This window comes from Portunus trituberculatus, chromosome 4, assembly GCF_017591435.1.
Source record: "Portunus trituberculatus isolate SZX2019 chromosome 4, ASM1759143v1, whole genome shotgun sequence".
NCBI classification, from domain to species: domain Eukaryota; kingdom Metazoa; phylum Arthropoda; class Malacostraca; order Decapoda; family Portunidae; genus Portunus; species Portunus trituberculatus.
The window spans coordinates 1,565,071-1,592,786 of record NC_059258.1 but is presented as its reverse complement, the minus strand read 5'-3'; the positions used below and the strand labels follow the sequence as shown (position 1 = coordinate 1,592,786).

Genomic DNA, 27,716 nt, shown 5'->3' with positions numbered 1-27,716 from the left:
TAGGCGATACTTAAGTGCACGAGGAATCAACGCAACTCGGCTTCGTGGTGGACCAGCCGCCTTCCTCCTTATCATAAGTAAACACGAGGCAGTCCCAAGATATAACCCAGAACGCTCATTTCTCACACAGCCAGCGCGACAAGGAGTGTGTTCTTTGAATAAATACTTACTTAAGATTCGCTCCAACACAGATCCTAGTTATTTTCCTCCTACGGTCCTGATCCTCCCCTCCTTGTCCTAATAACCTATCCTGCATGTTTTAAATTCGCCCCAACATACATCCTTGCTATTTCCCTCCTACGGTCCTTATCCTCCCCTCCTTGTCCTTCTAATAACTTATCCTATATGCCTTAGTTTCGCCCCAACAGAGATCCTTGCTATTTCCCATATCCTTCCCTCCTTTTGCCTTATATCCTCTCTAATGATGCATCCTACATGTCTTTACTTCACCCCAACATAGATCCTTGCTATATCCCTCCTACGGTCCTTATCCTTCTAATAACCAATCCTACATGTCTTAAATTCCCCTCAACATAGATCCTTTTCTCCTTTTCTTCTCTTCTCTCCTATCTCTCTCTAGCATTATCTTCATTACCTTCTTTCTCTGTATAATAAAAGGACCCTTACAGCATCCTTCTCCTCCTCTTCTCTCTTCCCCTCTTGCATACCTCAATCCTTGCTATTTCCCTCCTACGGCTCTTATCCTGTCCTTACGCCTTATCCTTCCCTCTAATAATGTATCCTGCATGTCTTAGTTTCGCCCCTACACAGATCCTTCCTACGAGTTTCATCCTACAAGCCTTATCCTTCTCTCCTTGCTTTTCCTTATCCTTTATATTAACACTGATATAGATAGATAGATAGATAGATAGATAGATAGATAGATAGAGAGAGAGAGAGAGAGAGAGAGAGAGAGAGAGAGAGAGAGAGAGAGAGAGAGAGACGAGTGTTCACGTGATAATAGCAAATCGTGGAGGAGAATGAGGAAGAGGAGGAGGAGGAGGAGGAGGAGGAGGAGGAGGAGGAGGAGGAGGAGGAGGAGGAGGAGGAGGAGGAGGAGGAGGAGGAGGAGTGGGAGGAGGAAAGGGAGGAAGCGCAGTGTTGCCAGATAAACATAACACCATATGGTCCACAAAATGACTCCCCAGGTGTTGGTTAGAAAGGTAGAGAGAAAAAAAAGATAATGAAAAAAGAGAGAAGAAGGAAGAGGGATGGATGATAATAATGAATGAAGGAAAAAAGTATCTACCCTTTTCCATCTGTCAAGTTGAGTTTGAATAATGAGAGAGAGAGAGAGAGAGAGAGAGAGAGAGAGAGAGAGAGAGAGAGAGAGAGAGAGAGAGAGAGTTAAGTTGATGGAGGGAGAGGAGGGAGAGGATGAGTGTGAAGGGAGAGGACGGGAAAGAAGGAGAGCGAGAGTGGAAATGTAAGTTAATAGATTGAACGCCATGAAAACGTTGCCGTAACGTTGTTTTGTGGAACGTTTTTCACCAGTGTTGATGGGGCGTGAAATGTAACGTTTTTTTGTAGCCCAGTGTTTGATGGCTTGTTTAATTTTGTTTCGCTTCTCTCCCTTAGATCTTTGTTATCCCAGCATGAGCTATTATCATTACCATCATTATTATTACCATTATTACTATTATTACTATCATCATTATTATTTTTACGATTTTTTGGCTTATCTTAATTAAACATAATGATATCAAAATTAATAAAACTGTCTGTTGGTCTCTCTCTCTCTCTCTCTCTCTCTCTCTCTCTCTCTCTCTCTCTCTCTCTCTCTCTCTCTCTGTCTGTCTGTCTCTCTCACACACGCACACAATTTACAGTCTGTCTGTCTTTGCATGCGTACCTGCCTGTTTGTCTGTCGTCTGTCTGTCTGTTTGTCCGTCAGTCTCTCTCTCCTCCCACCCACCTCTCTCTCTCTCTCTCTCTCTCTCTCTCTCTCTCTCTCTGGGTACTCACTCGTCTCTGCCTTGGATCGCGTGGGACAGAATGGTGACGCTGCGCTTAGGTTCCTGCCATCCTCATCATCGTCAATACTTCTCTGTTCTCGCTTCGGCAGGGACAGGTCTTGGGCGCCGTTATGAAGGCCGCCCGTACCTAAACCAATGCCCATACCCACTGCTCCGCCCACACCCACGCCCAGCCCGCCAGCGCCATCCAAAGCAAGACCTGTAGGGAAAGGAAGGGTTGTGGGTTAGTTGGGTGTGTTTAGTAGTGGTGATGATGGTGGTGGTTGTTAGAAATTGTAATATTAAAGCCTTCAATACTGCGACTCATTTTTTATCTTGAGATTTATGTACGATTAGACCATTTTATTGACATTAGGAAGTGTCTATGGAGGTTAGAAGATTAATGGCCACAGTCTTCACTAGTTTAATCCCACACAAAAGTCTCTGAAGCTGTACAAAATCACCAAATAGTAAACATAATGAATATGGAAACGTTTCAGGTTACTCTAGGGATTAAAGCGCAAGGAAGAGAATCTAGTAGCAATACACCAACACGTCACACTATAGAAACAACGATAGAACTACTGTATCTCGACAAATAAGAGGAAAAAAAGTAAGAAAATAAGAACGTAACACGAATGAAGAAATGAAGCAAAAAATAGGATAAATTGAAGGGGATACACACGAAAGCACAATATAACAGAATGAGAAAGAATACGTAACAAAGAACATAACGAAAATGAGAAAAAGGAAGAAGAGAAGGAAGAAAAGGAAGTCAAGAAGTAGAATAAAAGAGAGAAGCTTAAACAAGAACACTCACCAGCGGGACCCAAACCAAAACCAGTGGCGGAACTTTGCAGTTTGCCGAGCTCCTGTCGGTAAGCATCCACGGCCATCTTGACCTCTTCCGGGGAACGATTGAAGAGCAGCGTTTGGCCTAGGAAGGGGAACAGGATGCCGGGGTACTGTGGGTCGCGGGGGAGTGGCAGTGGGGGCTCCTGTGGTCTGGACATGAGCTTCATCAACTCGTCCTGGTAAATCTTGGCCACCTTTTCCTGCGGCATGTCGTCGTTATCAAACTTGCGCATGCGTCTGGCGTCCCTGGAAAGCGGGCTGCTGGAGGGAGAGGAGGGAGAAAAACACGTTAGCGGCACACCACACACCACGTCCCTGGCTCACGTGACTGGCCTCTCACTCACACTCACTCCCTCGCTCTCACCCTGCCTGCCTCACTGCCTGCTTCCGATCCAGGCGTGTGAAGCCGAAGCATGATTATTTGTAGACCTTAATTATACATCCTCATCACCATTATTATCGACTTATATCCGGTGGTGGTGGCGGTGGTGGTGAGTCGAGTCCCGCCACGCCATACCGCACCGCCACACCACCGCCACCACCACTGCCGCCACAACGATGAAGGGAGCAATGACAGGAGAAAATCACAAGAGAATTCAAATGGCTGGGAAAATTTTGAGAACCATTACAGCAAATTTTCAATGATTTTTAACTGAACACTTGTATTTCCTCTTACTTGTTCCGAAGGGAGGAGATAAGGAAGAATAGGAGGAAGGAAGGAAGAGAGGGAATGACCTACGTGAAAGAAAAAAAGAGAGCGGAAAGAGAAATGGGGAGAGGGAGAGAGAGAGAGAAAGAGAGAAAGAGAGAGGAAGGAAAGGAGATACTGATTACAGGTATATGTAAGGAAGCGTACACCTAAAAAGCTACAGGAAATTACAGGTTACAGGAAGGTACAGTTGATATAGGTGTACAGTTAATGAAGAGACACAGTGAAGCGAGACACAGACACACACTCAGGTGATACAGACATAGAGTTAACAAAGAGATACAGCGGTGAAATGTATAAATAAACCCACGAAATTAAATACACTCAGTTAACATAGAAATAATCAAATAACAGACATACAGGTAAGTTATAAAGTCAGAAAATCACAGCCAGGTAACACAAATAACCTCACCAAAGACGCGACAGGTAAAAAGGAATACAAATAGAGACAAACACAGGTTATACACACAGACACTCAGACACACAAACACACAGGAACATAGGTAGAAACACAGGTAGTACACACAGACACACACACACACACACACACACACACACACACACACACACACACACACACACACACACACACACATATACATAGAAACCTTATTTTTCGTGGCCCTTTTTTTTCGTTTCATGTTGGTCTTGGCCAACTTTTCCCTCTTACATAAGAGAAAAACACACATAGGAACAGAGACACAGGAACACAGACACACAGGTACACATACACACAGGTAGGCAGTCACACAGGAACAGAAACACACAGGTACACAAACACAGACACACAGACACACAGGTACACAGACATACACACACACACAGGTACACAGACACACAGGTACAGACACACACACACACACACACACAAGTACACAGACACATAGACACACAGACACAAAGACACACATACACAAAGGAACACAGACACACAAACAAACAGGTATACAGACACACAGGTACACAGACACACAGACAAGGCTGCGGAGACTCACCTGGGGGAGTGTGTGGAACTAGCTGGGGATTTTGAATCAGTGCTACGTGAGTCCTGATCCTGCTGGGGACCTTGGGCGGGCACCGAGGTGGAGGTCATGGCTCGGGACGCCTCGCTCAGAATGTGTTGGATGCGTTCCTCTGTCACCGTCTCGTCCGGGCCGCGAAAACCGGTGCTACACTCCTTCGTTCCTGCAGGACAAAGAAAGGATGCGCTGTGAGGAGATCCTTTCCATTTCAACTCATTTATGGAGATTCTAACCCCTTCAGTACCACGACGCGTTTCCATATTCTTTCTGGTGACTATTTGGTGATTTTATACAGTTTCAGAAACTTATGTGGGGGATTAAAATAGTGAAGACTCTGGTCATTAATATTCTGACCTCCATAGACTCCTAGTAACAAAACCGTCTAATCATACACAAAACTCATGGTAAAAATGAGTCCTAGTACTGAAGGGGTTAAAGAGACACGTTTTTTCATGTTGCTACTCAAAGAGCCTATACTTAAATATAATCGCAGGGAAATATATACACCAAATAACTTATCCTAACTATCGCAGCACTAGTGTGGGAGTTACTGCTTGGAAATAGAAGGATTGTAGTGTATGGGATTAGTTTTGCTGGTATGAGAAATAAGAGATTTTGTGATTATTTTCTGTGAGAGTAAATTTTCTTTTTTTATTGTAAGTGATAAAAGAATAATTGAGTAGCAAAGGATTGGTATTTTGTAGGATTTGTTTAGCTGGTACATGTGAGAAATAAGAGTTTTTGTATTAGTTTTTAGTGAGAGTAAACATTTTTTTTTTTAAACTGTAAGTGATAGAAAAACTGAATAACGAAGGATTGGTGTTTTGAAGGATTAATTTGACTGATGCGAGTGAGAAATAAGGTTTTTGAGTTAGTATCTAGTTACACGTTCTTTTCTTCACTAGCAGTAGCAGTAACAACGAACAACACCAAGAAACACCACCACCATCACCAATACCACCAACACCATCAACCAAACAACCTACTCAATCCAAACCACAACCACAACAAAGGATGGAAGAAAACGCAGGTATCGTATCAAGGTATCGCCAAAACACAAGGCTGACACACTTTCGCAGGTAAAAAAAAAAAAAAAAAAAAAAAAAGGAAGGACGGTATTTTTGTATTTAAAGAATTTGAGACACGTTTTCTTTGATACGCACACGCGAAATTCTCAGTTTTCACGTGTAATGTAAAGAATAACTACATAGTCACACTCACACACACACACACACACACACACGTAACGCTCACTCCCTCCCTCTCCCTCTCTCTCCCCACGCATATTCCAGGAAACCTATTAGACTAAAATCCAAATGGTTACACGTTCTCGTACTAATCTTAAGGATACATAACCACTCTGTTCAGTAGTTAGTCATCAGCACGGCCACCCTCGCTAACTGCCTTCCTGGAAAAACCCTGACGTGAAGAAGTGTGTGTGTGTGTGTGTGTGTGTGTGTGTGTGTGTGTGTGTGTGTGTGTGTGTGTGTGTGTGTGTGTGTGTGTGTGTGTGTGTGTGTATTACGCTTTGAGGAAATGGAGGGGATGAGAGGGACGGGGGAAGAGTGTGGAATGTGGAGGGGGTGATGGGGTGTGTGTGTGTGTGTGTGTGTGTGTGTGTGTGTGTGTGTGTGTGTGTGTGTGTGTGTGTGTGTGTGTGTGTGTGTGTGTGTGTGTTATCTAGCCCACAGACCCCCCACTATCACCCGCTTCACGACCTCTTCCGGCACACGCTAATCCCCCCACCACCTCCACCCCCACTCCCCATTCACCCCCTCCCCTCGTCTCCTTCCTCCACTTCCACAGAAAAAGAGGGTGCGGAGGAAAGGAAAGGGGGGGGGGGCGGTGAGGGGTCGGTAGTTGATGGAATGACTTACAGACGATTTTCTTTTTTGTTTTCACTCTCACCGTTATCACACACACACACACACACACACACACACACACACACACACACACACATACACACCACTTATCTTCCCTTCCTTCCCCGTCTTTCATGAACAAGAATGCAAGAACAGCGATGACACACAAAGCAAAATTCCCTTACCCTGTCTCTCTCATTCTCACTTCCTCTGGTCCCTCTCGCCTTCACATTTTCGAGGCTTCGGATTGAATGCCACCGGGTCTGCACTCAAAGCACAAGCGAGACCCACCGTGTCCTCCCCCTCGTGCTTGTGACAGCCACTAAAGCCATCCTCAACAAGCCCTGTAATTCTTAGCACCATTCACACTTCCTCACAATACAAGTCCCCATGGCGAAGTGGCGCTAATCTCAGACCAGTTCCTCAGCTTTCGATGGTCAGGGCGGTAGAAGTAAGGTTAGAGAAGAGAGACTGCGTGAAATAATGTGTGTATGTAAAATTTGAGTTCTCTAGCTTGTTTTTCGCTCATAGACAATTGAAGTGGCGCTAATCTCAGACCAGTTCCTCAGCTTTCGATGACCAAAGTGAAGATTCAAGACAGGGCGATGAGAAATAAGGTTAGCGGAGAAAGAGTGCGTGAAATTATTTGTGAATATAATGTTTGAGTTCCCTAACTTGTTTTTCTCTTAATTATTTAGTGAGAGAAAGGCTTGCATTCTGAAACGCTTTGCTCTCTCACCATCACTGCTTTCCAAAGGCTCCAGTTGAAGATACTCGTGTTTTTAAGGGTGTTTTTATGGTGCTGGTGATAGATTGGCAAGATTTCTAGTTTATTAAAAGGAGAATCTATCTTGAAAACCGGCTAGTTGTCTCTGTCGTATGAGAGAGTGAGAGAGAGAGAGAGAGGATACACCTAGAAACCCCTTAGAGCCACCATCCACAGTGTATCGGAGTGGTTTGGGTCGTGAAGTCAACAACGCGTTCTTTTTTCAATCACGGTGGAGCGGAAACAGTCACCCGAGGAGAGGAAAGTTCAGGTGTGTTCCCTCTAACTTAGCGGTGATTGGCTCCACCTGCTCTCCTACCTCACACGTAATTTGACTTCCCAGAGAGAGAGAGAGAGAGAGAGAGAGAGAGAGAGAGAGTCTTCATTCTTTCTCTCTCTAACCACCCATGACACCTTCTTCCTCTTTCTCTTTCCCTTCCCTTCCCCCCTGACAAGATGTTAACAGTTACTCTTCCCTCCTCCTCCTCCTCCTCCTCCTCCTCCTCCTCCTCCTCCTCCTCCTCCTCCTCCTCCACCACCGTATGGCTAATCGTCGCTATAATCCACACGCACTACGTTATCACCACCACCACCACCACCACCACCACTACCACTACTACTGCTACTACTACCACTACTTCTGCTACTACTACTACTACTACTTGTGTGTAAAATGTAGCAAACTGAACACTCCAAACTGCTACACATGGAATACATTTGAAAATCTTGCTATAAAACCACAACCTCTTCCTCCTCCTCCTCCTCCTCGTCGTCGTCTTCCTCTTCCTCCTCCTCCTCCTCCTTCATTCACGCCGAAAGTGACGACCACACCTCCCCGCCCCTCTCCTCCTCCCCACACCACCCCTCCGCTACCTCCCCGCAGCCGCCACAAAATTACTAGACCACCAGATCACCACATCACCCAATCACCACCACCACCACCACAACACCACAACACCACCACCACCAATGCGTGCAGAGGTGAATGGTCTCATCCGCATAAAAACAAGAGTGCGGTACAGGCAACAGAGGAGGAGGAGGAGGAGGAGGAGGAGGAGGAGGAGGAGGAGGAGGAGGAGGAGGAGGAGGAGGAGGAAGAACGCTCTGGTAACATAAAAGGAAGACATTAATGACCATAATATTCGTAATTAATATGCAATCCGTGGCCTGGCTTGTAGTTCGATGGAGGGAAGGAAGATGGCGTCTCATAGGAGGAGGAGGAGGAGGAGGAGGAGGAGGAGGAGGAGGAGGAGGAGGAGGAGGAGGAGGAGGAGGAAGCACTTGGCCATAAATAACAACGACAAATGCTGGAAAAACAGGAAGCAGCAAGGACCTGGTGTAGAGAGAGAGAGAGAGAGAGAGAGAGAGAGAGAGAGAGAGAGAGAGAGAGAGAGAGAGAGAGAGTGACCCAATGAGCAAGAAGTGGAAAGGACCGACCACTCTCCAGGAACAAGAGAAGAGGAAGGAATGTATATTATAACAGAGAGCAAGAGGAGGAACGGGCACCAAGAGGAAGAAGAGGAAGAAGAAGACGTTAGCTGACAATTGAGATAAGAGGAAGAGGAGGAGGAAGAGGAGGAAGACAAAGTGAAGACAAAGGTAAGAAAAGGCTAAGGAGAGACGAAAGGGGAAGAGGAAAATGAAGGTGACAGTTGAAATAAGAGCGAATGGAAGAGGAGGAAGAGGAAGAGGAAGAGGAGGAAGAGAAGGAGGACGAGAGAAGAGAGAATAAGGTGAGAACAAAACAGGTAGATATAAAGAGGAAACAGAAAAATAAAAACAATAAAAGAAAAGAAAGAAAACAACAACAACAACAACAACAGCAACAGCAACAGCAACAAGAACCTTTCCGAAACCGTATCCGAACCTAAGCCAGGACATCGGGCAGCCGGTAACTCTCAGCACAGACAGATGAAGGTGGACTAAACACCTGTAATTAGAAAGACAGTAATGATTGTCCCTCCAAACCAGGTGACAAGGAATTAATTTTTTCAGAAGCTCGGTTGAAGACGTTTGCCTTTAGGATTGGTAGTTCATTAGTTGGTTAGGTGGTGGTGGTGGTGGTGGTAGTAGTAGTAGTAGTAGTAGTAGTAGTAGTAGTAGTAGTAGTAGTAGTAGTAGTAGTAGTAGTAGTAGTAGTAGTAGTAGTAGTAGTTGTAGTAGTAGTAGTAGTAGTAGGAGGAGGAGGAGGAGGAGGAGGAGGAGGAGGAGGAGGAGGAGGAGGAGGAGGAGGAGGAGGAGGAGGAGGAGGAGGAGGAGGAGGAGGAGGAGGAGGAGGAAGAGCAATTTCACAGTGTAGTAATAATAATCTTAGAGGGAAGGAGATCAAGATGAAACCAGTTTGCTTATATGTTACTTCATACACACACACACACACACACACACACACACACAGACACACGCTTGCACGAGTCAATGTATTGCTACCATATGTCGTTCTTTTCTCCTCTTTCCGTTTGAAGCGCCTCTAACTTTCACCTGCGGGAGTCATCAGTTTTTGCGTGGCGTGTGGAAGGAAGTACAGTTGTGTTGATTGTTCACCTGTATGTTTATTCACCGCTTCCTTCATCGCTGTAGTGGTGAGCTGCACTAGAAAACCACGCGTGTTTTTGTTGTGGTTGTCTTTCTTTAGTTTCTCAGCCAGCGGTTCCTTGTCCCCCTATTCTCATTATCTCTACTATTTTTTTTTTGTACATTTTTTTCTTTTAACTTACAGGCAAATAAGATAAGTGAATGGTGAGATGCTTATGTAGTAACGTGTTTGTAAATCATATCTTTCTCTATATTTATCTATTTTTCAACACAGGGAAAGCCAAAGATGGAGAGTTGATTTTTATATATGAATGATGATATACAACTGACATTACTGTTTATAAATGTTAATAACTTTCTCTTCATTAACTTATTTTCAGTACAGGATGAGCCAAGGTCGATAAGGTAAAATTGATTTCTATGTAGGAATGATGATATATAACTGACACTCTCTCCCTTGAGCATCTCGTACCACGCCACAATGGACACACCGCCGCCCGTGCCATCAGTGAGGTTAAACAACAATGGGTGACCGTTTTCATAACCCCAGACTACATCACAAGTACTCGGGTAACAAGACCACACACACTGGCACACATCACACACATACACCACACACACACCACACGCCACCTCTACTGTATCCTGCCCCTTCAAACTAACTTCCTTACCGTCGCCTCCCACGCCCTTACAGCAAGAAAACAACAAAAAAACAAGTAAGTACCATTATTTCCATGTGAACTTGTTGCCCTTCACTTTAAACACTGCCATGAATAGTGAAACAAAACAACTACATTTACGGAAGCACATTTCTCATAAGTAATAACCTAGAGTGCCTTGTCTTGCCTTCACACAGACACACACACACACTGCTTCAATACACAGGAAGAGGAAGCAGAGGAGAAGTGCAAGAGAAGGAGTACGAGTAGGAGTAGTGGCGGCGTCCTTCCCTCCCCCTCTCCCCTAACCTTCCCTCTCTCAGGAGTTAGCGTTGCGTCCATTGAGATGCATGTAACGCGAGAGGTAATGGCGCCCCTTGCCTTGTTCCTATCACTCAATGTCTTCCTATGATACTCCAACGCTGGGTGGGTCTGGCGGCGTCCGAAGCACCCTGGCGGACCCTTCCTTCCGTCCCTCAAACATTCAATATCCGGCGGCGTTATCACAGGAGGCGGGCGGCGATAAGAGATAATAGAAGGCGGGAAGAGGCGGGAAGAGGTGAGGCGAGAGGGGCAGACACACAAGGGGAGCGATTTGTGATGCTCAGGAAATCGTACGGATGAGAGGGAGAGGAAATTGTGAGGCTGGAGTGAGTAACACGAGTGTGAGGGAAGAAGCGAGGTGTGCCGTGGCGATGGTGAAGAAAGGAAGGCTCGCCGGGAAGAGAAATTGAAGGGAAAGATTCATTTATCTCTGATCGTGACGAGGAGAAGGAGAGACGGAGGGAGATGAAAAGCATGCCATATTAAGTAACCAGAGAAGAGGAGAATGGAAGGAAGAGAAGGAGGGAGGAAGGAGAGGACAAATCTTAGTACAGGGTCTCTTCGCCAGGCAGCAAGTCACAGCGTCACAAGGTTAGCTCAGCGAGGCCACGAGACCCAGGGAGCCGCGATAAGAGGGTTGGCTGGTTATCTGGGCGCTGTGTCTGAGCCTTCGCCGCGTCACACACAATGTTCGCCTCTCAATAGTTGTCCGGCGTTAACCAGCGGCATTATACACTGTCACCGCCGCCCGTCGCCCCGCCCACTCGCGCACCTCCTTTGTTTTGGCTCAAGATCCTGGTTGTGGGTGCAAGAGGATAAATCAAAGCTCATTTGTTATGCGGACCGTGTGGGCGGGAGGCGGGTGAGGGCTGGGGGCGATTGGTCATGTGTGGTGGTGGGTGGTGGGTGGTGAGTGGTGGGGCGCTGCGGTGAGTGAGGACGGGTGAGTGGAAGGATCGGGGTGCGGGGTGCGGGGTGTGCGGCTCGGTGTCCTGCGGTGGAGGTGCGGGTAACGGGCGGCCATTAGCGGTGGGTGACACGGAAAATGATTTTTATGTGTGTCTGGGAGGGAGGAGCCGCCGCGGTGCCGATGAGAGGAATTTCGCGCCCCGCCTCGCCGATAAGACGCGATGTGGAGGTCCATGCGGGGCTGTGGCGGGCGTGGGAGGGCGTGGCGGAGGGCGCCTTGGCCGCGCAACACCGCGACACAGAGACAATGGGCCACCCGCCTACATATTAACTTTTTATTTCCCTCCATTCCCTCATCCTCTCCCTCCTTCTCCATCCCGCTCCCCCCTCCACCCTGCCGCCCCTCCTGCACCTCATCCTGGCCGCTCACTGAGGCCCGCGGAGGGGAGGGGAGGGCGGAGGGGCGGGGTGGGCCGCGGCCAGGCGGGGAGGCCTGGCGGCTGATGCCTCAATCAGGGCGGCGGGATGGCGGACCACCCACTGGCGACGGCGGGCGGCGTGGGCGGGAGGACGCCGCCCACCTGCCTCCTCCCGACGCCGCACAAGACCGCCGGGCGGGAGGCTTCCGGGCAGCGGGAGGACCACCCGCACGGCGCCGCGCGGCAGCTCACGGCGCCGCGTCTTTTGTCACATCAAGCGGGGGTTGGTTACGTCCCGCAGCGGCCCGCCCGACCACCCGTCGCACCCGCCCCATCCCGCCCCGCCCCGCCCCGCCTGTGTCAGTACATAAAGCAGGACAGCTGCTGCTCTTTGCTGCAAAATTTTTATAAATATTTCGCTGAATTTCAGAACAGCGCTAAAAGAAAGTGTTCATGTCACCCCGAGCTGCGGCACACTCTCCGCCTGGCGCAGCGCTCTCACACACACACACACACACACACACACACACACACACACACACACACACACACACACACACACACACACGCGAGCGGAACAAAAAATAAAGTCGAGAGAGAAAGAAAGGAATCAAGATATGAGAGCAAACCAAACCAAACTAATTTTTCGAAGAGAGTGCGCGGGAGAGAATTTGAGGCGGGCGGCATTATACATTCGCGTCTGGATCTCGGGCTGAAATGTAGCTCATTGTAACCCCTTCTGCTCGGGCCGGCTCGGAATTTGATTGCATTTGCGGCCAAGACATGCAAGGTGCCAGGCGGTGCGCGGCGAGGCATGTTGGCTGTCACATCACGCGAGACCAGACGTCGTGCGGCCGCGGCAACCAACCACGCCAATGGAATTATGAACACGGCAACGCGGGAATGCACTCCTCGCACGACCCAAGGGAGGTGCGCCCCCTTCCTCTTGTTATTAGTAGATTCCTCCTCCTACTAGTCTTCCTCCTCCTCCTCCTCCTCCTCCTCTTCTTCTTCCTATTAGTACTTCCCTGTTCCTCCATCCTCTCGTGTTCCTATTGTTCGTTTTCTATTTCTCTTTGTCTTCTGTTTCTTCTTCTTCTTCCTGTTAGTATTTCCCTGTGCTTTCTTCATCTCGTTCTTCTGTTATTCCTCATTCTCTTAGTCTTTTCCTTCGACTCCTGCTAGGTATAACAACAACAACAACAACAACAACAACAACTACTACTACCATCACCATTATTCCTATTTCTTTTTTCTCATTCTAATCCTTTTCCACTCTTCCTTCTAATCTTAATACTATTACTACAGTGCTTCTCTTCTTTACCTATTTCTACCTCTTCCTCCTCCTCCTCCTCCTCTTCCTCCGTGACACCCAAGAAAGCCCATCCTTTACCTACAAACATTCCACAATCCTCGCCAAACACGCTCTCGTTTCACACAGCACTGGGAAAGTCGACACGAACAACTACCCTGCCTCTCTTTCTCCCCACGCCCCTTCATAAGACGTCACCTCACCCTACCCATCACCCCACTTCCCCTCCTGCGGCAGCCTCCGTCAACCCCTTCAGGTGAGCGCCGCCCCACCTTCACCTGTCTTCCGAAGTGACGGGTGAACCTCCTTTAAACTCACTGTAATCTAAAGTCTCTCCCTCAGCCACCCAGCTCTCATATATAATTCATACAGGAGTGGGGTGTGTATGGCGCGAGGAGGAGGAGGAAGGAGGAGGAGGAGGATGAGGAGGAGGAGGAGGAGGAAGAGGAGGCGCTGGCTTGACCCTTTGGAATTTGAGATGCCACAAAAGGGCGGGGAAACTCATGTCCTCTGTCACTTTATCAGAGTTGCCAGATACTCTTGTCACCACCTATATTCTTTGTTTTTTCGACCTCCTCCACTTCCTCCACCTCCCCCTCCTCCTCCTCCTGGCCCTTACTTTCTCTCCTCGCCTCTTCGCCTCTTACCGTCCTTCTCCTCTCCGTTCTTCGCCTCCTCTCACGCAGTTTGCCGAGTAAGTACAAGTGGGGTGGCCTCTTTTCATAACGACATTCAAGAGGCCTTTAGCATTATGGGGTGGCTGTGTTTTTCCATTGTTAAGCCGGGCAGCGGTGGAGGAATGCGCCTGTGTAAATTAGACCAGGAACCCGAGGCTGTGCGGGGAAGGGCGTTCAGTTCTCCAGGTGATTCTCTACGTCAGGTAAAGTTTTCTCGCCACGCCTCGTCTCCCAAGCATTAGTAGAGGCGAGTCTTGTGGCCAAACTTGCACTATTTGCTGAGCGTCACTCGAGTCCCGCTGATAAACCTTGCAATAATGGCGTGAGCTCATGTGAGAACTATTCCCCCGTATCTCTCTCAGGATCCAACAAGGACACGGGGCGGTCGGAGTTGGTTATCAGCGCTGCGACTCTCCCTTATCGCAACACGCCGGGGATGAATAGCGGTGATACTCTTGGTGACGGACGGCGCCGCACACACACACACACACACACACACACACACACACACACACACACACACACAAGCTCCCCAGGTACACACATTTCCACGACAAAATTCTCTAATCTCCTCGTCGTTTTTAGTGAAGGCGACGACCACCAGGGTTTCTATTGTCGTTTCTGATCGTTTGAAGCCTTTCTTCCTCTTCTTCTCCCTCCCTCTTCCTCTTCTTCTTCTTCTTCTCCTCCTCCTCCTCGTGTTCTCATTCTCCGTCCCTCGCCGTGTCCCTCAGTCGCCCAAATCATCAGCAAACAATCCTTTCTAATCAAACAGGGAAGTCGTGGTGTCTAGTCTACCTCCTGTACCTCCTCCTCTTCTTCCTCCTCCTCCTCCTCCTCCTCCTCCTCCTCCTCCTCCTCCTCCTCCTGGCTGGCTGGCGATTAGATTTCCTTATATTACCTCTTATTACATCACCCTTAATTACATTCTTCTTAGGTACAAATAGATGGACACTTATCTAAATCTTTCTCCTTTCCCTTTGCTTAAATCCTTTCCATTCCTTCACTAAACTTCACCAGATTACCTCATAGACTCCCCTCACAGCCTCACCAAGCCCCCAATCACCCCCATAGACCTGACAGTCCCCACAAAGGCCACAATCACCCCCCATAGAGTCCCCCCTGTAACTCCACCAAGCCCCCCAGTACTGAGTCTCGTGGAAAGCCCCAAGGCACAGGAAATTTCAGAAAACCACGTAACAGTATTGAAAAAAAAAAAAAAAAAAAAGAACACTCCATTGAATTTTACAACGCTCATTACAAGTTATGGTCTGAATAAGAGTAGGAGGAGGAAGAGGAGGAAGAGGAGGAGGAGAGTTACCATCAGGCGTTCCGTAGGTTAAAGAAACGTTCTGGGTCCTATTCTCTTTCTCCCTTGATCTAACGACTTTGCATCACCGCCAAACCAACACAGCGAAGGAGTTTACAAGCAATTAACATACTAATCCACCTCCTCCACTACGAATATGTCTTAAGTGTGATTACGTGCAGTGGAGTGGAGGAGGAGTGAAGGAGAAGAGAAAGGAGTAGGATCGTGCATGTGGAAGAGTCAAAGAGAGATAGAGACATGACGAGAGGGCAAATCCTTCGTTTTCTTTACATTAGCGGTGTCTATGAAGAGGAGAGAAAATGGTGGAGTGTCTGGGTTGCCTATCATTGAGTCTTGGAGGAGGAGGAAAGGAGGGAAGGGGAGGGAAGGGAAGGGAAGAGGAGGGAAGAGGAGGGAGGTATGGAGGGAAGTCTGGGTAATATCTGTTGCGGGGAACAAAACAATACATTGAGTCCTATCTTGAAAAACACGCCTTCATGACCCAATGGAGAGAGAGAGAGAGAGAGAGAGAGAGAGAGAGAGAGAGAGAGAGAGAGAGAGAGAGAGAGAGAGAGAGAGAGAATATGAGAGTTAGCTTTAAAATAGTGCAGGTTTTGAGGGTAAGACCATTTCTAATCATGCATAATCTTAGACTTTGGGTTAAAAAATGACCAGAGAGAGAGAGAGAGAGAGAGAGAGAGAGAGAGAGAGAGAGAGAGAGAGAGAGAGACGTTAATAATGAAAGAATGCGAAGTCTCAGGATCTTAGTGATAGTGACGAGTCTCATCTGATTCGTTATTCACTGCCTGACTTGAATCTTTTACTGCTTCCATTATCTCATTCTTTTTCTCTCTGGCAGACGAAGAGACGCGAGTTTATGTGCGTGTATTAACCATTGATGGGATCCTGTACCCCTTCCTTCCTTCCCTTCCTTCCTTTCCTTCACTCCCTCCCTTCACTCCTCCTCCTCTTCCTTCTTCTTCTCTCCCCAAGTTTTATTACTCATGCTTGCTTTCCTCCTCCACTGGTCAATGTTACTTAAGATTGTTGGAACCAGGTTGAAAAATAGCTCCTCTCTCTCTCTCTCTCTCTCTCTCTGGGATGGTCTGTAGTGCACATAATTTCAGTTCAACATATGTTACTTCAAGGAAAAAAATGTGCTCGTTATAATTTTCTCTCTTCAGTGGGCGCTGGTATGCTGGTATTAAGTGGTGTGTGACGAGGCTGTGGCTGTGGCGGAGAGGCAGCCATTTAGCCAAGATCTCTCAATGGGGATAAATGGCAAAGGCGAAGGTAATATATTAGTCTGGGCTTGCAAGGAGGCCGGATAGAAAACGAGGGTCGGCTATGCATGCGTTAAATTTATAGGCGTTGGATTGGGAAGGGATGACAGTATTGGAGAGAGTAACGAGAGTTTGATAGGATGTCGCTCTGGCAATGGCGGTGATATGAGGAGATAGACTGGTGTGTGTGTGTGTGTGTGTGTGTGTGTGTGTGTGTGTGTGTGTGTGTGTGTGTGTGTGTGTGTGTGTGTGTGCCTCAGGGTACGTCGCTGCGCCTCCCCTGTTATCCTTGGCCGGTCACTAACACCTCGCTTTTACAGATCTGCGTCACATTCACCCCCGGCTTGTCCGAACCTGAGTTTTGTTCGTATTTTCTTAAACGGATTAAACTTTGTGGCTTTCCCGATTATCCGAATTTAGTGCAATCCTGTCTTTCACCTATCCGGAGTTAAGTTAGGCTAGTCTGTCGTGTATATGAACTTCAATCTAACCTCCCTTTCACTTATCCGAACTCAAGTCACACATACTTCTCGCTTATCCGAACATAACATCACTACTACTACCTTTCGCTTAAAATTGGTCACACCCATCTCCCGCTTATCCGAAATCACATCACCCTTACTTCTCACTTATCCGGACTTGCTTCCCTTAACCGGATTCGAACTCAGGCACTTCGGATTACAAGAAAAGGCCAAAACCACGTAGCCAAGACACTTCAGATAATTACTTCTATCCGTATCAAGTTAAGCATCAGTGTTGGGTATTAAAAGGAGTTAATCTTCTCGTATCCGTACCCGTATCCGGCTCTCAAAGGACATTCCACACACCTCCGCGGTCACAGGTAAGCTCAGGTGATTAATATCCGGCCATTAGACGAACAACTGACAATCAAAGAGTGAAAAATGGAGACAGATGAAGCAATGGTTTGTGTGTGTGTGTGTGTGTGTGTGTGTGTGTGTGTGTGTGTGTAAGGTAAGTAGAGAGTGTACGTCCTCCATCCCACAACCAACACACTCACACACACACACACACACACACACACACACACACACACACACACACACACACACACGCAAACATTTATAAACTAAGCCGAATATCATTTTACCTTTATTTTATTTTGCATCAGTGTGGTTTTACGTTTTTTTTTGTTTACATTTATTACTTTGCAAAATGAAATAAAAATACCAAACCTCCCGAAAAAAAAATAGAGAAAAAAAAGAAAGTGACTGAAATAAAGAAGAATAAATAGGAAACAGAAAAATAATAAGAAAAAAAAAAAACTAGATAGAAATTTAGTACAAGAGGATGGAAAAAGGAGTAGCAGAGAGCAGAAATCGAATCAAAATACAGTGAAACCAGAGTACATTAAATTAATACGATGAAAAATGAAATAAAATACGTAAAGAAAAAAAAAAAAAAAAAACATGGGGTAACTTTCAAACGCATCAGGAAAACACGAAACAAACGAAAAACCACAACGAATTAATGCAAAAAATGATGAAAAAAGCTGATTAACTGAGAGAGAGAGAGAGAGAGAGAGAGAGAGAGAGAGAGAGAGATTAAACTGAATCTCTACTCTTTTGGTATCTTATCAATAGCTACATTCTCTCTCTCTCTCTCTCTCTCTCTCTCTCTCTCTCTCTCTCTCTCTCATTTCTCTTCCTTATTCTCTCTTTTATAATTTTTCCGTCATATTTTTCTCTCCTGCTTCATTTCTCTTTCACTATCTCAATTCTCTCTCTCTCTCTCTCTCTCTCTCTCTCTCTCTCTCTCTCTCTCTCTCTTTAGAAATCTTGCCTCATTTATGTCACTTCTCTCTCTCATATTCTTCCCTTCTACTTCTCTCTCTCTCTCTCTCTCTCTCTCTCTCTCTCTCTCTCTCTCTCTCCTCGGGCGGTGACACAAGGGAAGGCAACCATCAATTCACACCGGCATTACTAACACACTCTCTCTCTCCAAAGGTGTCATTAGTGGGCGCCATTTTGCTTTCAGGTTCACCTACATTAATTTACATGACTTGTATACCTGGCGAGTAGCGGCCAGGTAACACAACACCTGGAACACGGCCATCTGCAGGTACGCCTTTATTTTTTTTTTAAGTGTGTGTGAGTGTGTGTCTCTGTCTCTCTCTCTCTCTCTCTCTCTCTCTCTCTCTCTCTCTCTCTCTCTCTCTTCATTTTTCTCCTTTCCATTTTCTTCACTACAAAACGATTAGGATATAAAATTTTCACGAGGATTCCTGTTCTATATTTACTTCTTTTCTCTCTTCTTCACCCACTTCCTCTTTCTCACCCTTAACCCTTCTTCCTCTTCCTGCTCCCTTTCCCCGCCTCCTTCCTCCTCCTCCTCCTCCTCTTCCTCCTCCTCCTCATCCTCATCCAACAGTCAAATTCACTCTAATTGTTTGGTGTGAGTCTTGGAAGTAAACAAGCAAACAATAAGAATCTCACAATCATTCTGTTACTTAAACGAAACTTTACTCTGTTGCATTCCTCCTCCTCCTCCTCCTCCTCCTCCTCCTCCTCCTCTTCCTTCTCCAGTCTTCCTTTCCTCTCACCCCAGAATAATCAAACACCACGCAAATAGGACACCGAACCCAGACTTCCTCCTCCTCCTCCTCCTTCTCCTCCTCCTCCTCCTCCTCCTTTTTTTTTTCCAGAGCGGCTGTCAGAAATAGAAGGCAAAGGTGCGGAACATCATGCAAATCGACGCCTGACAATCACAGACCCCCGCCCGGTCCCCGCCCCGCCCCACCCCTGCCCCGCCATCCCCACGAGGACAAGGACCCCAGCAGGTAATGACGAAGGTGTTCTGAAGGTGCCACAGGTTTTCTGGTGGTGGTGGTCGTGGTGGTGGTGGTGGTGGTGGTGGTAGATAGATGAAAAACAGGTAGAAGAAATATAAAAGGAGGACAGTAGTAGTAGTAGTAGTAGTAGTAGTAGTAGTAGTAGTAGTAGTAGTAGTAGTAGTAGTAGTAGTAGTAGTAGTAGTAGTAGTAGTAGTAGTAGTAGTAGGAATACAGTACCACGACTACTACCACCACCATCATCATCCACCACCACCACCACCACCAACAACAACAACAACAACAACAACTAATAACAATAATGGATTAATTTTAACAAGAGTCATTTCCCCGTTCTTTAAATATCCCTCTCCTCTCTCTCTCTCTCTCTCTCTCTCTCTTAGTACCATTTCCCTTTGTCTCCTCTTTTATCCGGCTTCATTGTTGTTATCCATTTTTCTGATCATTTTTCGACTCACAATAGTTCTCATTTACGCACACTTTCCACCAAGTCCTGTGTCTTCATCAATTAGTCCTCTGTCTCTCTTATTCCTCCATTCTTTACTTTATACTTTCCATTACCAACACTCCATCTCGCGCCATGCTCAGACAATAACTCTCATTTCGTTGACTAAACACCCAGAAGTCATAATAATTATCTCCCGCGGTGCAAACAAGACAGGACTTCATTTCGGTAAAGACAGCGAGTTACGTAATGAAAGAGACACAGAGACACACACAGAGAGACACACAAAGGCGATCATTACACCTGATCAGAAAATAAGTGAAGAGAAGATATGAAAAGGAATAGACTTAATAAAAATAATGTTCCAAATAGGTTTTTAGTATCTTTTTCTACACAGACAAGAAAATACCGGAATTAAATTAACAGTTACTGAAGGATCAAGGAAAAATAGCTACGTCTGATTAGAAAATAAGCAAAAAAACACCGATTACTTAAGAAAATGGTTAAAATATAGAGAGTTACTGTTAATCTTATCCATTTTGCCATTGTGGAATTCAAAATGACTCTAAGGAAAGCAGCAAGAAAGGCCAAATTTCCTTGCCTTACTCATCACAGCTGGAGAAATTTCATTGTGCAATTGTCCTGAGAGAGAGAGAGAGAGAGAGAGAGAGAGAGAGAGAGAGAGAGAGAGAGAGAGAGAGAGAGAGAGAGAGAGAGAGAGAGAGAGAGAGAGAGAGAGAGAGAGAGAGAGAGAGAGAGAGAGAGAGAGAGAGAGAGAGAGAGAGAGAGAGAGAGAGAGAGAGAGAGAGAGAGAGAGAGAGAGAGAGAGAGAGAGAGAGAATGTAAATGACAGATATATAAGTTTGTGTGCGTGAGTCATTCGCTATTAAATGTGCATGTGTATGTGTGTGTGTGTGTGTGTGTGTGTGTGTGTGTGTGTGTGTGTGTGTGTGTGTGTGTGTGTGTGTGTGTTTTGCCCTCTTTTTTCATATTCTTCTTTTTTTCTTCTTTCTTGCATTCAAAGAAATAATTTTTGTCATAATGTCAGAATTCTTGGAAAACACAAAACTCGATAAAACGAAAATGAGGGAAATAAGAGAGAAAAGGAGAAGAGGAGGAGGAGGAGGAGGAGGAGGAGGAGGAGGAGGAGGAGGAGGAGGAGAGAAAACGAGAATAAGTCAGGAGTGGAGAGAGAGATGAAAGGGTAAAAGAGGAAGAGCAGGAGGAGGAGGAGGAGGAGGAGGAGGAGGAGGAGGAGGAGGAGGAGGAGGAAGAGGGATGGAAGTGAGTGAACCGTGAGAGATGAAAAAAACAGGATTGTAGGGAAGGAAAAAGCTAGAAGGAAAATTATGAGTTAGGAGGAAAGGGAAGAAGGGTGAGAGGGAGAGGGAGAGAGAGAGAGAGAGAGAGAGAGAGAGAGAGAGAGAGAGAGAGAGAGGGAGAGGGAGGGAGTCACTCAACATCCGGTCTCGTTGTCTTCTACATCTTCTTCTCTTCCTTCCTCACCTTCTTTCTTTATTTGCTTCCTTCTCCTCCTTTCCCCTCCTCCTCCTCCTCCTCCTCCTGCTTGCTTGTCTGTTTTCTTTCTCCTCATTATTCTTCCTGTGCTTGTTTAACTTTTCCTCTCTCTCTCTCTCTCTCTCTCTCTCTCTCTCTCTCTCTCTCTCTCTCTCTCAAATCGCCTTTCTTTTCCTCCTCTCTCTGACTCCCCTTTTCCTCTCTCTCTCTCTCTCTCTCTCTCTCTCTCTCTCTCTCTCTCTCACCTCTAACCTCTGTCTCTACCCTGTCCCCCCATAACCATACCTCTTAAACTCTCCCTCTCTCCCTCTCTCTCTCGAGGCCGGCGAGACTAAAGAGAAGAATGTTAATTGGCAATAAAAGCTGGCAGCAATAAAGGAACAAAATCATTCCCTTACAAATTGATACCCGACTTTTACACATGCATTCAGTCCTTTACTACCGCTTGCTGTGAGGTCGTGCCCTTTCTCCTCCTCCTCCTCCTCCTCCACCTCCTCCTCCTCTTCGTCTTCTTCTTCCTCCTCCTCATCCATGGGAAATTCGTGCCATGTCTCCTCTTCTTAGTTGACTTTTCGAAATATTTCCTCTCTTGCAATTTTTTTTTTTTCATAATTCCCTTCTTCGTTGACTCTTCAAAATGTTCGTCTCTTCTGCATTTTTCTCTCCCTTTTCTCACGTTGCGGAAAAACCAAAGGAAAATCAATGTAAAGGATGAAATGAAGGGAGATTTAACGTAAACATTGCGATCAGTGCAGCTTAAAACGGTCAAGAAGTTCGAGGCGTCTGTTGTTTTAATTCCATAATGAAGTTAATCTTATCTTGCAGCCAATTAAGGTGTTTATCTATTCTGGTGTTAATGCATCGATACCATAACGGAGGGGAATAATAATAGGGTGGTGGTGGTGGTGGTGGTGGTGGTGGTAGAAGGAATAAAATCATAAGCTTGTTTATTGCACTTCTCTTCCTTTCTTTCCTTCCGTTTCTTTTCTTTTCCTTTTCTTTTTTTTACTTTCTCTCTTCCTCCTCCTCCTTCTCCTCCTCCTCCTCCTCCTCTCCTCCTCCTCCTCCTCCTCCTTTCGTCTTGCAGTAATTAACTTTACCTGGAGTCACATTATACCCTCAAGTGTCGACGTTACCTCTCTCTCTCTCTCTCTCTCTCTCTCTCTCTCTCTCTCTCTCTCTCTCTCTCTCTCTCTCTCTCTCGGGTATCCATTTTCTTCTCTCGTTATTAGATCACATTATTACCTTTACGTGTTGACACCTCACCTGTACAGAGGGGGGGTGATGGGTGAGGGGAGGGATTGCCAGGTGAGTCAAGGTGTAATTATCTCCAGGTGTGATCTTTACCTGTCCACACCTTTATCACAGGTATTGAAGGTGAGGGTTTTTTTTTTCCTAAAGGTGTCAATTAATTTTAGGATAAGATAAGTTGACATTGTAATCGTCTGCGTGTGCATTCTTTTTTTTTTTTTTGTGTGTTTGTTTTTTTGTGTGTGGAGTGTTGGGGTAACATTTCCTTCCTTTACCTGTACATCTCTCTCTCTCTCTCTCTCCCATCCATTCACTTCTTCCATCTTTTCCACTTCATTCTTTTTATCAATCTCCAAATCTTTCCTATCTTTACTTCCTTCACATCTCACATTACCCACTTTTACCTATACATTACATCAATTTCTATCAATCACCATCACCTGCACCTTTTTTTTCCTTCCTCTCTGGTTCCTTCACTCGTCCTCCACCACCTCCACCACCTGCACCACCTGCTCCACTTGCTCCCTTGTCTCCTCCACCCAGGAAACATCAGTAAAAGCAAAATGCAACACACAAGACACTTAGCTTTGTGTTTCTCCGTTTTATTGCCTCGGATTGAGTGAAAATTACGGCATGGTACGTGAGAAAGGTGGCGATGAGGCGAGGAGGAGGAGGTGGAGGTGGAGGAAGAGGAGGAGGCAGCAGCAGTGGTGGTGGTAGTGGTGGTACTGTTGGTGAATCAAATACATAGGAAATTTGACCAAGAAACCTCAAATTTTTACACATTCTCGGTGCAAACGACGATGATTTGTACACTAGTAAAGAAAAAAAATGAGTTACTTGGAGTGTAATTATGTGGAGCAGTAACTGGTGTCGTGGAGGGAATGTTCTGTGTATTGCTTCCCGTCCCTTCCCGTTACGACGATGTGAAATGGGTGAAGGAATGTCTGGGTTTTATAAATTTCACTGTTACTTTCTTTTATATCATCGTTTATGAGCTCCGAGTGGCAGTAAAACAGAAACTCTGGCTTGTAAACCATATGGCAGACGACTCTTCTTCTTCCTCCTCCTCCTCCTCCTCCTCCTCTCCTCCTACTACTACTTCTAATGCTACGACTATTACTGCTACACCTTTTACTTCTTTTCCTTCCCAGCGGCTATAGGGAACACACACACACACACACACACACACACACACACACACACACACACACACACACACATTCCCTTCTTCCACCTTATCAAAATGGACAAGTTTCAAACACCACAAGGAATTCAAGTAACTCTGGTGCCCTAACTATTTTTTTTGGGGGGTGAGGGTCGGTGGGGGGCGAGGGAGCAGCAGTTGTGGTGGTGTGAGTTGTTGGTGTTTTTGATGTGACTCACCCAGAAGTGCTTGTCGTATTTGGAAACATAAAGCCTCCATGAGCGCCATCTTGCTTTTGTTGTTGTTTTGGGTGGTGGTGGTGGTGGTGGTGGTGGTGGTGGTGGTGGTGGTGGTGGTGGTGGTGGTGTTATTGTTGTTGACACACTTGGCCTCCTCTCACTCTCTCACTCAACCTTCAACTTCATGACGCAAAATGAAGTTTCCATCAAGTTGTGTTCTCGCTTCACTTCAGTCCAGCGGCCGTGAAGCTTCCTTTGTATCCTGGCTGGGCTGGCGGTGCCGCACACGGTTCGAGCCCCTCAGGCACGCCGCTGTGCTGGCTCCGCGGGCCGCGCTGGACTCACCTCACCCTGCCTCCCTGCCACCCTACCACCCTGGCCGGCGGTACACGTGCTGTCACTCCTCAGGCTGCTGGAGAACGTCAGTGTGGGCGCGTCACGCTCACGTCAGCGCGTCACAAGAAGTGCCGCGCGTCAACACACAAGATGGACCAAGACGCCTCAAGTCCATAAAACTTTCTACTCCGTACGTTCAGTATACGCACACGTACACGCACACACACACGCACGTGAACGCGAGGCAGTATCGGAAGAGAGCGCGGCGGGGTTCACAAGCGCGCGCAGGGTTCATGGCTTGCGGGTGTTCACTTGAGCGGGAGTCAGGTTGAGAGCGAAGGGGGAGCGCGCGCAGCCGCAGATCCGCCTGGTTCGGTTCACAAACGTGCACTGACTGGTCGACGTGGCTTCGTTCACATATTAATAATCTTGTCATTACGTCATTGGGAAGCTTTGTGGGGCGCCAGCCGTCAGCGCGCGGCGGGGACGCGTCACGCCGCTGGCAGACCAAGGCGCCTGGACTGCGAGCTTCCGTCACCGCCAAGACACCGCCAAGAGGGAGCCGAGATGTCACAGCCAATCAAAGAACAAGAAAGATGCTAATGCGTGACGTCACACCCCGAGGCGGCCAATCACAGGGTCGGTAAGGCTTGTGACGTCACCAATCGGAAATACCAACATTACTAATTCGGGTGGCGGTCGCGGCAGGTGGTTTCGCTTAATTACCCGGAGATAATCACATCCGGCCCGGCAAGGTGTGGTCTGCGGGGTCTGGCGGTGATCAATACTGACGCGTGACCAAACAGGCTAAGTACGTGCACTTCCAGACCAACACACACACACACACACACACACACACACACACACACACACATCTCTGCAAGTCCTAAACTCATACAAATAAATATCAAACCCATACACTGAGCTTCATTAACTCCTAATAACGGTAATAAAGAAGGTAATTGCCCACCCACAGGAAGCAAATAAATAAGAGACACTTCCTCGACTCGGAAAGGAAACAATAAAAGCCAAGACGCGCCTCTAACTCCACCAAACCCTACCCGACTTGCTAATTACAGGTAAAGCACCCCGGGACTCACCTGATGCGGATGGCCAGGTAAAAGGATGCACACCTGAAAGACACACACAAACACACATATAGACGTGAATAAATGACGACACACAAGGCTCTATACATTCTGTGCCTCCCTACCATGGCAAATTATTGGTTATCTATAATCTATCGAAGGCCCAACACTGCCTCCTATCTGTCAGTGAGTGTTTAGTGAGCGAATCCTCCATGGGTCCTGACCGCAGCCCTTCATCACACACACACTACGACAGTCTCTATTGGAAAGTAATTTGACCAGACACGAGCAAGTTGCGAAGTCAGTTTTGTGTGTTTTCTTATTTATTTGGATGGATTTGCGTGTTTTTGATTATGTAAGAGGGGAAAACTGGCTAAAGGCAAGGAAAAATTACTTGACCGCAGCCCATCACACACACACACGCCGACAGTCTCTATTGGAAAGTCATTCGACCAGAGACCAGCGAATTGCGAAGTCAGTTTTGTTTGTTCTCATTTATTTGGATAGACTTGTATGGAATTTTTATGTAAGATGGGAAAACTGGTGAAGAGCAACAAAAAATGAATAAAAGGCCTACTTAGTCGCCAGTCCCCTTACAAATAGATGTGATTTTTTGGTCTTATTGAGAAGTAGGTGAGTGAAAAGTTATTTGTTTGAGTGGCTACGCTCATTGTATCATTTTCTTGTTGTATACCACAGTCATGCATGTAAAATTTGTCTCATTTAATCTTTTTTGGTGTGTTTCCTACGTGTTTCCTTCATGTAGGTCACGGACGATGGGGGGAAAAATGAGACCAGGATCTTAAAACGAGCACCAATCAAACAGACAAGAAGAAAGTTGGAAAACACGCGACACTCAAAAGGCAGATAACGTTTATTTAGGTTTCTAGGTTGACTAAGCGCTCTCCTCACTTCCTGACGGGGTTGGAAGTCGCAGGCAAGATAAAACACACAGTAACTTTAATTCCTCTAAGTATTTCCTCACTTATTTCCGCTACAAATGATGAACTTCAGGCATTACTGTTTTCATCATTACTGGCATTACCTAACTTCAATGTCGTAACTTTGCATGACTTTAGTGAACAAAAACCTAAGCACAATCAGTAACAGTCTTGCACAACTCTATCTATTGGTGCCACTGACTCCCCCAGCCTTTCATCTCGCACATTTTATAAGGTTTACCATCCCATAAAATGTTTAGAGTTTGCAATGAGTGATCAAAGAGGACCAGGTGTTGGTAGAAGGCGAACTGCAGGTAAAGAGGTGAGAGAACTACCTTTTTATAATCTTCAAGTATATGAAACGATACACACACGCACACACATTCACAAAGAAGAAAAATAAAAGACACTTTCCCTTATTAGCGTATCAAACGTTGGTAGAAGTTGAATTGCAGGTAAAGGAGTGAGAGAACTACCTTTAAAATTTTCAGGTAATTGAAATGATACACACACACATACACAAAGAAGAAATAAAAGACTAAAGAAGAAAAATTTAAGATACTTTCCCTTATTAGATCGCAAGTAAAGAAGTGAGACAGACAGTGCCACGTCTTTATAACCATGAGGTGAATGAAACGATGCACCCACACAAAGAAGAAAAGAGAATAGAAAAAAGACACGACCCCTTCTTATTAGATAGCGTATCGGGTATTGGTTAATCTATAGACCCAATCTATAATTCATCAATAAAACACAAGAGTTGACGCTTATCGCAGCCTGCATCCGATTCCCAAGTCTGGTTTTGGCTTCGTCTTCACCGCCACTCCTACAGCCTCTCAAGTGGTCTCAGGTGTCGAGGGTTACCTGTCCACCTTACCTGGGGCTAATTGGCGGCAGCGTCTTGCATTATGGGAAGCGAAAGACGAGTCACAGCACGAATTTGAGTCAGGGAATGGTTAACACGCACATACACACATACACACACCCACACGCACACACACATACGCGACGGAAGGGAAGCTGTCAAGGTTATGAACTGATAAGAGAATAGAGAATACTGAGGTCCCCTTTGACAATAATGGTGTGTAGTAGTAGTAGTAGTAGTAGTAGTAGTAGTAGTAGTAGTAGTAGTAGTAGTAGTAGTAACAACAATAAGAATATAAAACACTCTTATTTCATACAAATAATGAACAAAAATAACTTTTTATTATAGAGAGAGAGAGAGAGAGAGAGAGAGAGAGAGAGAGAGAGAGAGAGAGAGAGAGAGAGAGAGAGAGAGAGAAAAAAAAGGAAACAAATCAAATATCTCACTGTTTTCCACTTTCCTTCCTTAATTTCCTCCTTAC

General features: G+C 46.2%; 1 protein-coding gene across 1 annotated transcript in view; it reads right to left on the bottom strand.

Annotated features, from left to right (window-relative positions):
- The window catches only part of LOC123512746 (homeobox protein cut-like), a 414,328-nt gene that overhangs the window by 20,788 nt on the left and 365,824 nt on the right, over positions 1-27,716 (bottom strand). The window contains 4 exon segments of the mRNA XM_045269319.1: positions 1,966-2,175; positions 2,776-3,071; positions 4,515-4,704; positions 25,442-25,474. Of these exon segments, the coding sequence (XP_045125254.1) occupies positions 1,966-2,175; positions 2,776-3,071; positions 4,515-4,704; positions 25,442-25,474 (729 nt within the window).